This window comes from Anneissia japonica, unplaced genomic scaffold (genome assembly GCF_011630105.1).
Source record: "Anneissia japonica isolate Jap-2015-1 unplaced genomic scaffold, ASM1163010v1 scaffold288060_len1141017_cov207, whole genome shotgun sequence".
Classification (NCBI taxonomy): Eukaryota; Metazoa; Echinodermata; class Crinoidea; order Comatulida; family Comatulidae; genus Anneissia; species Anneissia japonica.
The window spans coordinates 503,904-518,482 of NW_022712486.1; the positions used below are offsets into that span (position 1 = coordinate 503,904).

Here is a 14,579-nt window from a genome sequence, read left to right on the forward strand (position 1 = left end):
GCAATGATGCCTTCTTCTTGTTAATCCAAAATCCAAGGCACATCGCATACACATTGTTGCTTCATCATCGCGTACCCATCGGGGAGCTCGTGAACCAAGTGGAACTTCCCCATCAACAGGTCCAGTAGATAGAGGACTCTCAGGCTTTGAAAAACAGAACACAAGGACATAATATGTTATCACTTATGTTTCTATATCCACATAGGATTACATGTTCCATTTAGGAAATTGTATAGAAATCCTGGAACCTTCATTTTGATAATTCGGCAAATAAAGATGGCTCTCAAAAACATGACCGAAGGAAATACAGTAATTGATATTATTTTACAGAATTACTGCAAGGTCAAAATACGATGAGATAAGAGAACATTTATTGTCCAATTATAAAAGCGGAAATTAATTTTCCTTTGGCACTATGCATGACATGAAAAAATACAACTCAGAATCAACATACTTAACAGTAAATCCCGAGACTAGATAAAAGATTATGATAAAACATTTAAAAAGTATAAAGGGATAACAAAATTAATTTGTAGTAAAAAAAGGAGGTATAGTGAGACACCAACAGACAAAAAAAAAGTTAGTTTAAGAACAGCTACAATAGATATAAAATTATTTTCTTTGGTTGATGAACGACATATGTGCAAGACCACTGGTAAGGTCAACAAAGGTTCAAAGGTTATACATTATAGATCTCAGTGAACTATGCAACTCTGATACAGCAAACTGGATTCCACTTACTTCCTCTTTATCAACTGATAAAGTCTTAAATGTCTCCTTCCTTCTTAAATGTTCTTGTATTGCACCAACTATCGCCTGAAATGTAATAATTAATATGATGATCTGATTTTTAAAATATCGTCAATTAAAGGATATCTGGACTATAAAAAAAAAAAAAACAAAAAAAAACTTATTAGCTGTTTGCCAGGATAATTCATATATTTCATAATATGATAAATAATAATAATTTTATTTATTTATTTATTTATTTATTTATTTAAAACATCTTTACCCAGGATATATTTTCAGACAGATGTTAATGCCTGTTTTTAACAATGGTCCTGCACAATAATTACACTAAAAAAATAGACAGTCCACATTAAACAATATACAATTAAGGTAACTTGTAAATATATTTTTATATAGCACATAATGCATTTTTAAGGCCTCTATGAGCTCAACATTTAAATGAAAAGTTAAGAGTAAAACAAAACAAATGATGATTTATAAGGAATGGAAGTTTTCATCATATCAACTATCAATTATTTATTTCAAATATTATAATATAATATATAATTGTCAATTTATATAGTGCATAATATAAAATACCTATGCGCTTTACAGCAGGGAGTGGGATAAATATATTATAAATGAATAACAACAATAAATATAAATATACGATTTGTATTACTACGTTAATAAAATAATTTGAAAATTTACTACCTATTAAAAATATTACCTATTATACCATCTTCTGTATATGTTAACTAAGAACGGTCAGCAATATTATTTGATTTTTTAAATTTATGAATCTAGTACTACTTCATGTAACATACAGTATGTTTCATTGTGTGTGTATAATGTGCATCTTTGTATTCCTATTTTTTTTACAAGGTCCATACATTTTGACTTACCCTCATCCATGCTTCCTTTTCTTCATCTGAGTAGCCTTGTAGCTCTAGAGTCTTCTGTTTGCTCTCCAGCCGAAACGTATGGTCATACCGGCTGTTCTCTCCATCAAATATCTATAAATGACAAAAATATATAAAATAGAAATAAAATGAATGAATGAAAGTTTAACAAAACTGATTAAAACACAGTTTCATAAATAACATTATGATGAATAATAAGTGCAGCAGCGTTAGTTGGCTATAGAACAATATAAGAAATCACAACAGCATTTTTAAGACTAACTTGTATAAAATTTATTCTCTAGCTTTCATCCACACAGTGTCATCATAATGTTATTAATGAGCAAGCTGAGCAGCTTAGCTCAGTCGGCTAATCTGGTGGTAGCCACTATGTGTGCGCTGAACCGTGGAGTTCTCTAAGTCCCCGGTTCAATTCCCATCGCTGCCTCTCCTCGTGTTTCAGCTGGAGGGCTGAAATACAAGTTACAATAGCGTACCGTCTTTCGAATGAGACATTTAAGCTGTTGGTCCTGTGTGCATTTATGGCCCATGTGCATGTTAAAGAACGCAGTACACTCTTTGGAAAAGTGTAGGGGATTGTCTCCCGGTGTACTGTCCAATCACCACCAGAAGGACCCCACTGGAAATAAGTTGTAAGCTATCTTTGGTGTTCACGCTGAATAAATCCAATCCAATCCAACTCAGTAGACTTCATGAGGAGACTGTACTGAGGTGTTTCTTATCCCACTTGTACAGTCTCCTGAGTCTTCTGTGTGGATGAAAGCTAGAGAATAAATTTACAAGTTAGTCTTAAAAGTGCTGTTATAACTTCTTATATTATTAACATTACACAATATTTTGATATAGGACATTGTGGATTGCAGATCATTCTAAAAACTTCACATTGTGTTTTACACTATGGTGAAAAACTATTCTCCCATCCCCAAAAGTCACATATTCTTACAAAATTTTAAAAATGAAAGTAGATTCTAACATGTGCAAGGAATAAATATTTAATTCAAGTTCTTAAATAGCTTTCAATTTAATAACCTTGTGACAATGAAATGTTTCCTGTTTTGAACAAGTAGGTTGGAGGAAGTTTCATTCACTTTTCTTGTATTTATCACTGATAAATGAAATCTAGTTGAATCTTTGCACATGGAAGTATTTATCCCAATCCGCAAAAAATTGATATTGGGAAAAAGTTTGAAATGCACATTGAGAACACAGACCTTCATGCCATCGATGTCTAACCGTGCCTTCACCTTGTAACTTGCAGCACCACCTATTAACTTGCGATTCTGCGCACAGATCAGCACATCATTAAACTGTAACAGAAACAAAAGAAACATATATAAACTGTACCTCCCTAGATGCTTTATGTAAAACCAGAGACCACTAGTTGCCTCAGATACAGCCCTACAGTATAACTGTGGTGAAAGTATCACCCATAGGACATATTCCTGATATTTCAGAGGCTGGGTTCGGGTACCAGGATTTACAAAGTTTGGTTTACCAGCATTTACAGACAGAATTCTTTAATTTTGTTTGTTGCCAGTGAGTAAGTGGAACCAGTACAACTAAGGATTGTTCCTGCCATGGATCTCTAACCAGTACCTGTAGGGAGGATTGTTCCTGCCATGGATCTCTAACCAGTTCCTGTAGGGATTCCTGCAACCTGCATTTTGCTATGGAAGAGATTTAGTGGAACTTCCAACCAGCATTCCTAAAGAATCCTGCACAACTTACCAGGAATAAATAACGATCCTGCTGATCTCCACTTCGTGCTGCTATTTTTGTGATCTTTCCTTCCTTTAAGAACTCTCTTGTGGGATCGATGATGTCTTCACCATCTAACATCTGGTTGATTTTCAGAAGTTTCTGGAATTTATCCTTTAAAAAATGACAATAGCAATGACAATAATAAAATGAATCATTCAACTATGACAAGATAAAAATTACTAAAATAATGTAGATTTACATGATACAATCTATCCAAAAAAGTTGTTAGTGTGAACGTTCAATCATTCTTGTTTTGTGGGTTGGAAATGCTAGCTTACAACAATAAAATAATTTAATAATAGCGATATAAAAATATTTATTGTGCCGTTTACCAAGGCATATAATGCATTGCTATGTAATTATTATCGCTGTATTCAATAACTGTCATAGCATGCAGCTGTGTGTACTCTCTGGGGAGTGTATCTAATCATTCTGCATTTTGAACAGATTAATAATTCAATGCCACAGCATTACGACATTATTATGTTGTCTGTCATTCATAAGTTTACATGTTGCATTAATAATGTTTTGTTTTCTCACCATGCTCTTCATGAAATTATTGGAATGTTGAGCTGCTGCGGAGATTAAGTCAAGCGCTTCTGTAAGGTGAAAAGAAAGAGATAAAATAAGTAACATACATGTTAATGGTGACAATGATAACAATTATGATGATGATGAAGATGATGATATACATGACGACATTGATGATGAAAATGATGCTTATGATATCAATGATGAAAACAATGACTATGATGATGATAATGATAACATTTATGATAATGATGACAATTTATTTACATAAATCGATATCATAATATAATTAAAACCCATATTAGTGATGACAATGATGATTATGATGTTAATGATGATGATCAAAAAGATGATGATATACATGATGACATTGATGATGATAATGATGTTCATGATATTAATGATGATAGTGATGACAACAATGCAAAGATGGTGACTATGACAACAATGACTATAACGATGATGACAATGATAAAAGTGATGATGATGATTACAACAATGACAATAATAATGACAAGTTATTCATTCAATTTATGAGATAAATTGTCCAAAATACTTACTTTCAGCATCAGTTTTATCTTCTGAATCCTCTGGAAGTTTCTTAAGATAATCTGTAATTAAGAAAATTAAATGCAAGTTAAATATTATGAACCATGTTCCACTTGTGTGATCTCTAGCCAATTAATGTTGTATTCCACGATGTTTACTTATCAAGTGAACATAAAGGAACAACAAATACAGTATTATGAGTTTACTAACCTTTGAGTAATAATTGGTACCTTGGCACCCTCTGAACTGGTTCTAACATATGATGCTGTAATGACAGCTGATGGCACATTGGATCGGCCTGTAGAATAAAAGAAAACAAAGAGTGAAAATGCTGTTGGTGGGAATTCAAGGAGATGATGTTAAGATGAAGAGAGGAGAAAATTTTAAAGTCAGGCGGCTGTGAAAATGCTGTTGGTGAGAAAAAGAGGTGTTAGGTGAAGAGAGGAGATGCTCAAGTCAGGTGGCAGTGAAAATACCGTTGATGGGAACAAGAAGGTGTTAAGATGAAGCGAGGATATACTCAAGTCTCGTGGTATTCAAGTAGGGCATAACATTCATTCAAATATCCAGTTGTTAAAAACTCCTATTTATAGGCCTCATAAGAAAGATAATGAAGAATAGACAAAAAATGTACATAACCTATTGATTGATTAATTAGTTAATAAATCACCAACATTTATCTCCTTCCTGTAATTAGTGACCAATCACTATTCAATGCAAATTTAAAAAAAATAAAAGCACATGGTAGGCAAATGTCTCCATGCATTATAACCTCATGTACAGTAGGTTTTATACTTGCCATTTAAAATGATAAGACCATAATAACAGGGCCAGCCTTTTTTAATGCCAAGTACCTTGGCAGAATTCAATGATTCAAAATTAATTAGAGATAAATAGATATCATTGCCAAACATTTTCTATATTGTTCTACATAACATGACTGACTGGAAAAACTTTACTGTGGGGTAGTTGGCAATTTATCAGCTGTTATTACTGTGGCCTGCAATGAACCCATAAGTACTTCAAGGCTCTAATGAATACCGCATGAATAACTGTCAATCAACACATCATATTTCTATGACAGTACTTAAAATAATTGCGAAGAAACGCCATTTAGACGCTAGTAAAATTATGGTAGTTTCTAAGTAAAACTTGGACAATAGGCATGAAGCTAATTAGAAGTGACATATTCAGCGGTTTGCATGGGTTACGCTCTATACTCTGTAATAGTCTTATTCGACATGTCGTGAGTAATCTTTGAAATGCAGCAAGTGTCTTACAAATGTCTTTCGTAGCAGACAGCTTGAGTTAGGAAATAGCAAATTTCCTCTCCCTCCTTGTTACGCACACTTCGTAGATTTACCCCTTCATGTAGGATTTTAAATTACATTAGCAGTAAATACTAAAGTATGATTCCACTTAAGAACAGACCACAGAAACTTGTCTATCAAATTGATAAAATATGCATCTTTGTAAAAAGTAAGCATCATGTATTTATTAAGCATCATTTACCAATGTTTATTACACTGTAGGCCTATGTATGTTTCTTGTCACTGTACCACTTTAAACCGAAAGGTCCACTGATTAATCTCGTATAAGATTGTATAATACATACTCCGAGTATCAAAATGCACGCCATTGTGTCAGGATTCAATATTTCGACATTAATTATGTCATCATCAGTAATGACATAATTAATGTCAAAATATTGAATCCCGACACGATGGCGTGCATTTCGATACTTGGAGTATGTAGTACCAAAGAGTATAAATAGAACAAGAGAGCAAAGTGCCGTTCGTAAAAACGTCATGCCTGTGTAGGACGCCAACTAACGGTTGTATATTCTTTTTATTACCCAGTGCAGCGCTGCGCAGCGCGGTAGAAGTACGCCCGCTATAAACTCAGTAAGCAGAAAACAAAAGCACAGTATCTCGTGGAGAACAGATAAACAGACAAACCTACAGTGCGCGGTGCAGTACTGGGTAATAAAACATATACAAGCGTTAGTTGGCGTCCTACACTATCTGCGTAGAGCGTATCGTTTTTTTACGCTCCCAATGAGCGTTGTTGGCTCTCTTGTTCTATTTATACTCTTTGGTAGTACCACTTTTAAAATCAGTACTACATAGTATTGAAAGTGCCTACAGTATAAGGAAAGATTAAATAAATAAATAAATAAACAAATAAATAAATAAATGAATAAATGAATAAATGAATAAATGAATAAATAAATAAATAACAAATCATCCAGTATTCAATATTAAATAACTGCACTGTTGATCATGTTGGTTTCGTTTCTGTCTAGATAAACCAGTGAAACAAGGAAATCTACCAATATAATCTTGCCTATGTGATAATCTTAACAACAATATAAAAATGCTTGTAATTATATACCTTCAAACTATTAGTAGTTAAGTTTCTTTTAAAAACTCTTCATTTCTAACTGATGCTGCAAGAAAGATGGTCTACATCATAATTACCTGTATTTGTTGAATCATAGCTGCAAATTTAGTTGACTTTGATGTCCAGATTTGTAATTGTTTCATGGCATTGTCAAAATTCCCAACGTAATCGGAATACATCCGTAAAAAGGGCGCCAGCAACTTCATAATATCTCCTATCCTTGGTTTACTATCCCTAAAAATATCAAATGTCAAATGAAGGTTTTTAAAATAATAACATACACTTAATTAACTAATACATAATAATTTTTAGGTCATTTTTTTGTAATTGTATGTAAATTTCTACCAGGAAGAAAGTCTAAATCTAGCAACGAGGAAGTAATTTATGTCATTCACTGTTTGTGGACAAAGTTACTGAAAAACCTTCAAACAAATATTTTAAAATAAGGCTCTCTCTTTAAAATTTTCAAAGACCTCTTGCGATAAATTTACTTATTAATGTTTATTTCCTTCTCAGAGTTTACAGATAAAGAGGAAGCCATTTTGATGTTGTTATCGGGAATTTGAATATGAATGTTATAAATACCATTGTTGCATTCGTTCTTCTAATTGCGGAAGCAGAAAATCTTTGTGGAAGTTGTAGATACTTGAGATGTTTGAGAAGACTTGGTGAACAACTTCTGTTGGAAAGGACTGGCCAATCCTGAGACGAAACACCTATGGAGGAATAAACATAACAGAAAAATGAGTGAAGATTGCTGTCACTTATAAAAACAAATAAACAATACTAATGACGATGATAATAATAAATAAAATAATAATAATAAATAATAATTATGATGATGATGATAACAATGATGTGGATAATAATTTTATAAAAGAAAGAATTATTATATGCAAATTATTGGATAATAGAATAAATTTATTACTACTTTTATCTTAGAAATTTTTAATAAACAAACAGACATACAAATATAAAACAGACAAATATAATGTATTGCAGACATAATTGTACTACATTACTGTAAGTATCTTTGTATCAATGTCTCATATGATATGTAACAACTTGTAGTAGAATGCCTTCAGACAGAAATCTCTATAGCAATCGACTGGGCTACTGGCAGTCAAGTCTTCTAACATTTATCCCTATTTTATTGAACCTTGTATGATTATCCTAATTATAATTCCACTGTCCTTCCTTAAAGTTCATAAGTTCATCCTTGGGAGACAAGGAAACATGCAAATTTTCAATAGATCAAGAAATTCAAAGCACATTAGAATGCTAAATAAAAGGAATGAAAGCGAAGTACAGGAAGGAGTGAAGGACAAGGAAAACCACATCTCAGTAACAAACTTTCAATGTCTTAGGGTTAAACAATAAACACAGCTGTATTGAATCAAACTTAAGCATAACACTTTTAATCATTGGTATTAGGTACGTTCACATAAGCTATCGTGATAAACTTATCATGATCTATTCATCATGATAACTTTAGCATGTTAGAGAAAACCGTTCATATAGAAACCATCATCATGATCTATTTATGCTAATGCGTGCAGTGTTGAGTGAAAACTACCAGAAGCACAACCAATGAGGTTGGGACCTGTTTAATAAACTGAAGGCTGATTGGTTGAATTCAATCCCATGAATTAATTTATCACGTTAACCAAGGTTAATCATGATGAATCAACATGCTCCACTAGATCACAATAAGGTGATTAAGCTGAGCACGTTATTTGATTCTGGTTGGTTCACATAAAGTGACTGGCTTGATCATGATCCACTAGATCACGTTAAATTCTGAATGTGAACCTAGCTACTGATTTTTTTAAATATAAATTATATTCAGTAAAGTTCACTTTCTAGTTATAGATGGTGCTATGTAATAATCTTTAAACTTAAGAAATGAAGGATGTTTTTAGATGTGTGTGAAATAACATCAAGATACACAGGATTTTAACCAGAACTCTGCAGTTAGAAGGAAGGCACCATAACCACCATACTATACCAACACTCTTGATCACTGCTGCTATTTGCTATGTGCTGTGTAATGTATGTGTATGCATATGTATGTATGTATGTATGTTTGCACATGTAAGTATGTATGTGTCCATGGCAGTTAATGACAGCTGGAATAAAACAACAACTCTGTATATCTCTCTTGCGTATACCCCAACATCACAGATTATTAAAAATTTGTTCACATTGATATAAATTACAAACATTAATGGATTGTACGGTATGGCGTGTGTGTGTGCACGGAGCGATATGTTTAGTAAATTTCTAGGGACATATTCACGAATTGCACATAACTAATTCCATCCTATGAGTCATTCCCTACACATCCTTTTATTCATAAATAGTGCTTTGATTTATTCACACACAACTTTGTGATGGAAATAGGAGTGGCTGAAATTAGCAGGATATTCTATATTTACTCAGTTATTCCCAAGGGAATGGAAAATATTTAGGTTGTATGTTAATGAATAAACTCATCAATATTCTGGGGGTCTGAAAGTCTTGGAGAGGTGATGTAAACTTCTCTTCTTATAGTCTTACTTTCTTTGTTTCTGTAGTTATTTTTTAAAACTAGTATTTCCCCTTTAGAAGAACAATATCCACAAGGGATTGAGACTTCAAAATTGCAAATGTCTCAAACTGTAAAGCCGGATAGTCACCCTTCCCGACGGTTAATGGGCCGATGGGATTCTATTAAGTATGCAACGAAACGACGTGTGCAAAATGGATTGTTTTTAACGACGGACCTTTCAGAATGCCCCCGACAATCAACAGACGGCGTCGTGTCATCTGGCGCTCACAACCCACGAAGTTGAATTCGTCGTACAATGCAGTGATTGTCCGAATTTAGAGTTGGTTAAACCCTACTGGGGGTCTGGTACTAGCTTGATTATGTCCTTCTTTTCCTGAATCACTGTGTGTCTATAAGTTTCTAGATAGATGCTGTATTGTTAATGTCGTCATCGACGTTGTGTCATCACCGTTTTTGTTGTTTTTATCAACAAAATCATTATTACTGTTATTATTATTACCCTCTTTATATATTGTTTAAAATTATAATACAGGAGTCCCTCCAATTAAAGAGCACTTTTGGAACCGGGGTTTTCAAAGTCTTTAGCAGCTTTGGTCCCTAATTAGAATAATAATAATAATAAAAGACATTTGTTAATTAAGGACCATAGAAAAGTGGTCTTTAATTGGAGGTGGTCTTTCATTAGAGGGAGACCTGTATTAAGACATTTGAAGACATTTACTTAAGAAAAAACTAAGTAATTTATGAATGAAAATATGAGTTGCTAAATTATTACAAATAACAGCTGGCTTACCTGATCCAGCAGGTATAGTTTATCAATATATTTCCTTTCAGTGGTCAGCACTTCATACGCTACTTTCTGGTAGTCACTCGTAAAGGTTGTAATATCAAAATTTTCTTCATTTGCCTGAAAAAAAAAAATACAACAAATTACAATATTTAAGTCAATTATTTTTCCCAATAACCACAAGAATTTAAACCTATACCCAATGAAAGTTTATTATTCATTTTTTTAGAATAATCTGATCGTTATTTCCTGGAAGTTTATACCTTCATATACAGTTGAGTACAATTTATGTTTATTGGTAAATAAACGTTTATGAATTTTTTAATTACCTATATAAATGTTTATGGATTTTTTTATACCTTTATCATTAAACAGTATTATCATCAGTTACAAATTTAATAACTTGTATTCTTAGATTTAATATGACTGAATGAATGGATGGATGGATAGAATTAATGTATTTATCTTAAATAAATAGTAGCCTATTTGATTGATGGAATCACATATCTGAATAGGATATGTGATTGAATAATAACAAAGAGGTATAATGATTAAGTTGGTAATAAAGTGATTATTTATGAAGGTGGTCTAAGATAGCGTCACGAAAAAAAAAAAAAAATTGAAGTAACCCTTCAAACTAATCGGTGGGTAAGGTCAAATGAGTGAAATAACCTTTACTATAATGCAAGTTACCATTCAAGACTATCTTTCATAACCTTCTATATCTCCTGATTATAGCTAGAATAAAAACATGGTATGCCTGGAGTTTTGTAGGCCCATGGTAATTGATGGCCTAGCCTGATGTATTTACAGTTTCCTTCAGTAAATCCCTCTTGTTCTTCCTGCAAATGTAGGTACAGTAATGTGCCTATGCCTACAAAACTTGATGAAGCATAGACAATCAATGAGTTAGATCCTCGTTGAATTCATAATCGTTGTTAGAAACCTTGCTATCTGACTCACCGATAACCATATAACTATTGACCAGTATTCCACCTCAGCTAGCATTTACTCAGCTTTGGGTTAAATTAATTCCGCAGCTTAATAATATTCCTAATAAATTGTTTTGCCAGTGGAAAACCTCTATCTTGAGGATCATATATGCAGCAACGCACATAATTTATGTAATTTGGAAGTAATGATAAGAGCATCGTTGACTTAGCATCAGCCAATATTTGTGAGCTGTCATGATAAAATGAGCCTTGTGATATGCCAAGTCAATTTGATATATTCAAGAAAATGTATCTGAAGTGATATTTTGACAAAAATTGGGTTTCCATTTTTCTGATAAGTTTAATATGTATATTTTATATTAGCAGAAGTTCTGAATTGAGTTACAAAAGGTAATCATATTTTTGAGGCACATTTTGTAAAGCTATTTTTTTAGAATTGATAGGAAAACCAACACAAAATTTATCAGCTGTTTATCTTTAGAGGCGATTTTCTCACAAGTATGTTTTTAAACACCTGAACTTAAAATATTACTCCGGTTTTACTCAACCTAGGAACATGATTCAAAGAGCAAAATACAGCTTATATATTCATCTATCTAAATATATCACTAAACTCATTTTTCATTTTTCGTATTACAAGACTCATTTTGATCACGACAGCTCACATTTATATCAGAGTTTGAATAATTTCTAATACCAGTACTGTAGTTAAATAGATAACATCACCACATAATGTTAGACATATTTTATACCTTGTTTCGTGAACTTATATTTTTTTTCATTGTCAGAGGGCAGGAAAAAAAATTGTTTTTATATTTAGCAAAATGGTTTTGCCAAAAACATCCAGAAGAAAATAAAATGTTAATGTTGAATGTAAGCAGTTTAGTTAAATGAGATGGTAAAATGCTTTAAATTTTTATAATTAGGAAGAAATATACATATCTTATTTTTTTGAGATTTCAAAGCAAACAAAAACAAAAAAGGAAAGCTGAAATTTACATTTTTCGTGGTGGCGGGTGGGCTAATTGGCCAAAAATAAAATTTTATTTTTATTCGCAAATTATCATTATTGGCGGGGTGCGGGTTCACTAAATAGTGCATTAAAAATAGTCTTGCTTAATGGATACATCAACATTATTACATTTTAATTAATAAAATTATTTTAATTTAATTACCTAATTACAGATAAGAATTGACATAAAGTTCTGAAATGAATTGTCATTCAGTTATTATTCATGCGAGTAGGTAAAAATTATATTGCATAACTTTTCCATAAGACCCACCATAGCTTCAGAAGGAATTACACAGGATATGAGGAAGCATTGAATGACAGATTTATGAAGTGCATGACATGTTAGCCAAATGTCCAACCAGGGTAGATAGAAATATTGATCTTTTCAAATTAAATTCTTTATAATGGTGTTTTTTTTCCCCTCATCTTATCCCACTTTTTTTCCTTCCTTTTGTTGACCTGAGGTTGCTGGGTATGCTCCATTAATTAATTGTAGGGTCCTTCAAGGCGGACCACCTTTCACCCTCCGATATCCTCCCATTCCAACAATTTGCACTTAAATGACTTTAATTAATTTTATCCTTTCAATTTCTTGATGTGTTCTCTCCTTCTTTTGAATTATTATAATGCTGCATGGTTTGTTTTTTTCTTTTATGTCTGTTTGATGTTTGTCTTGTCAAACATCAAACATTTGTGCTTGTTTTTTTTAATGTTTCTTGTCCCTTCTTTTTTTCATGGTTTTTTTTTTTTTTTTTTGAATTGTCTTGTGTGATGTTCGATGATTTTCTAGCTTTAAGTAATTTTGTATAATGGAATTGTAATTTTGTTTAATTGAATTGCAATTTTAAATAATGTTTTTGTAAATTTTTAATTGTTCTGCCTTTGGCTGCTATGGATTTTTCTTGTATAATTTTGATTTTGAAAATTGAATAAAGATACAGAGATATATTAAAAAATATTAGTAATTTAGCAACAATAATATTATTCAATCGTAACATTGAGACATTCTCAACAAAACAGCAGAATTCATTTTCAGAAATCTAGTGACTGCAAGCATTTATAAATATAAAAATATAAAGAATAATGAACAATAATTTTATGTATATAGACATATAAATGTACAACTACACAGAAAATAATAATAGTAATTCTCTATTAGGTACTTAGAACGAAGACTAAAAAACAAGGGGAAAACCCTAGGTTTGCAGAGAGTATGTCCTGAGACTAGCACCTGAAAGTTGGTATTTAAACAACTCCCTATGTAAAGTTGGAAACAAGAAAAACAATACAGCAGAACCATGGTAGAACAATGATAAAATCTGACTTAGACTTCGATTTGTTTGCAATCTGTTTAAGTTTCATATTACACAAGCTATCAAACAGGAATTAAACAATCTTGTCCTTAAATTACCTTGAAATCAAAATCTGACAGAGAATCCACTTCAAAATGGCTGCCTTCACTATCAGACCAAAAGGCACTATCCCGCATCCAATCCATATCACGGTTTACTACCCTACTACCTCTTCCTTGATCACACAGACACCAACCAACAATATCGCAACAACAATACCTTATTGCTAAGCCCTCAATCCATCATTAAATATCTTGTATACAATGAGAAATATTGCTTCATCTCCAAAATAGTACTTGGTGTGTCTGCTGTATCACAGGAACTAATCAGTATGTATTACACTACATACATTTCCTTATACACCATGTGAAGGTCAAAAGGAGATCAAACTGATCTCATGGCGAGAATTATAAAACACAATACTGTACTATCTAGTAATTAATATTCACAGTATACTAAAATGGATCATGGAGACCAAGACTTCTTTACATATGTTTAATATTATAATTATTTATTAATAATAATAGTGTGTCAGCATAATATAACCTATAAATGATTAATATTTATGTTTTTCAATTGCATTCATTACCAATTTTATCACACCTTTCTAAACCTGTTTATGTCTATAATCTAGTTAATGATAATAAGGGACACCAAAATGAAATAATATGAATAAATAAAAACCAATAAACAAATTAATTAAAAAGTAAACAAATAATAATTCTTAGCTATATTATTTTTCTTTTGAAAAAAATCAGCTGTTTCCTGTAACATATTTGTTTCCTCATATTTTAAGCACTAAAACAACTCCCTGGTTTAATTATGAATACGTTTTTATAAAATTAAAAAGGATTTCTTTGTGTAATTTCTTTTTAATTGATTTGTGTTTCCTTCTAATGTCAAGAGACCTTGTTTACAAGGATCATTAAATAAGCTTCTTAAGTAGATCTTTAAAGGGTCAAACCACTATGAATACCGGTAGTCATGAGCAAATAAGAAAATTATATTAAGGACTTGAATACATCAAG

At 31.9% G+C, this 14,579-nt stretch overlaps 1 protein-coding gene across 1 annotated transcript in view; it reads right to left on the reverse strand.

The window, feature by feature from the left end:
• Positions 1-6: 6 nt before the first annotated feature.
• The window catches only part of LOC117107847 (FYVE, RhoGEF and PH domain-containing protein 5-like), a gene marked incomplete at its 3' end in the record, with an annotated part of 65,976 nt that continues 51,403 nt past the window's right edge, over positions 7-14,579 (reverse strand). The window contains exons 9-19 of the mRNA XM_033249645.1: positions 10,241-10,354; positions 7,482-7,612; positions 6,974-7,130; positions 4,704-4,791; positions 4,505-4,555; positions 3,954-4,012; positions 3,381-3,524; positions 2,864-2,959; positions 1,635-1,745; positions 742-816; positions 7-144 (exon numbers count right to left, since the gene is read on the reverse strand). Coding sequence (XP_033105536.1) covers positions 7-144; positions 742-816; positions 1,635-1,745; positions 2,864-2,959; positions 3,381-3,524; positions 3,954-4,012; positions 4,505-4,555; positions 4,704-4,791; positions 6,974-7,130; positions 7,482-7,612; positions 10,241-10,354 — 1,164 coding nt within the window. The remainder of the gene's footprint in view (positions 145-741; positions 817-1,634; positions 1,746-2,863; positions 2,960-3,380; positions 3,525-3,953; positions 4,013-4,504; positions 4,556-4,703; positions 4,792-6,973; positions 7,131-7,481; positions 7,613-10,240; positions 10,355-14,579) is intronic.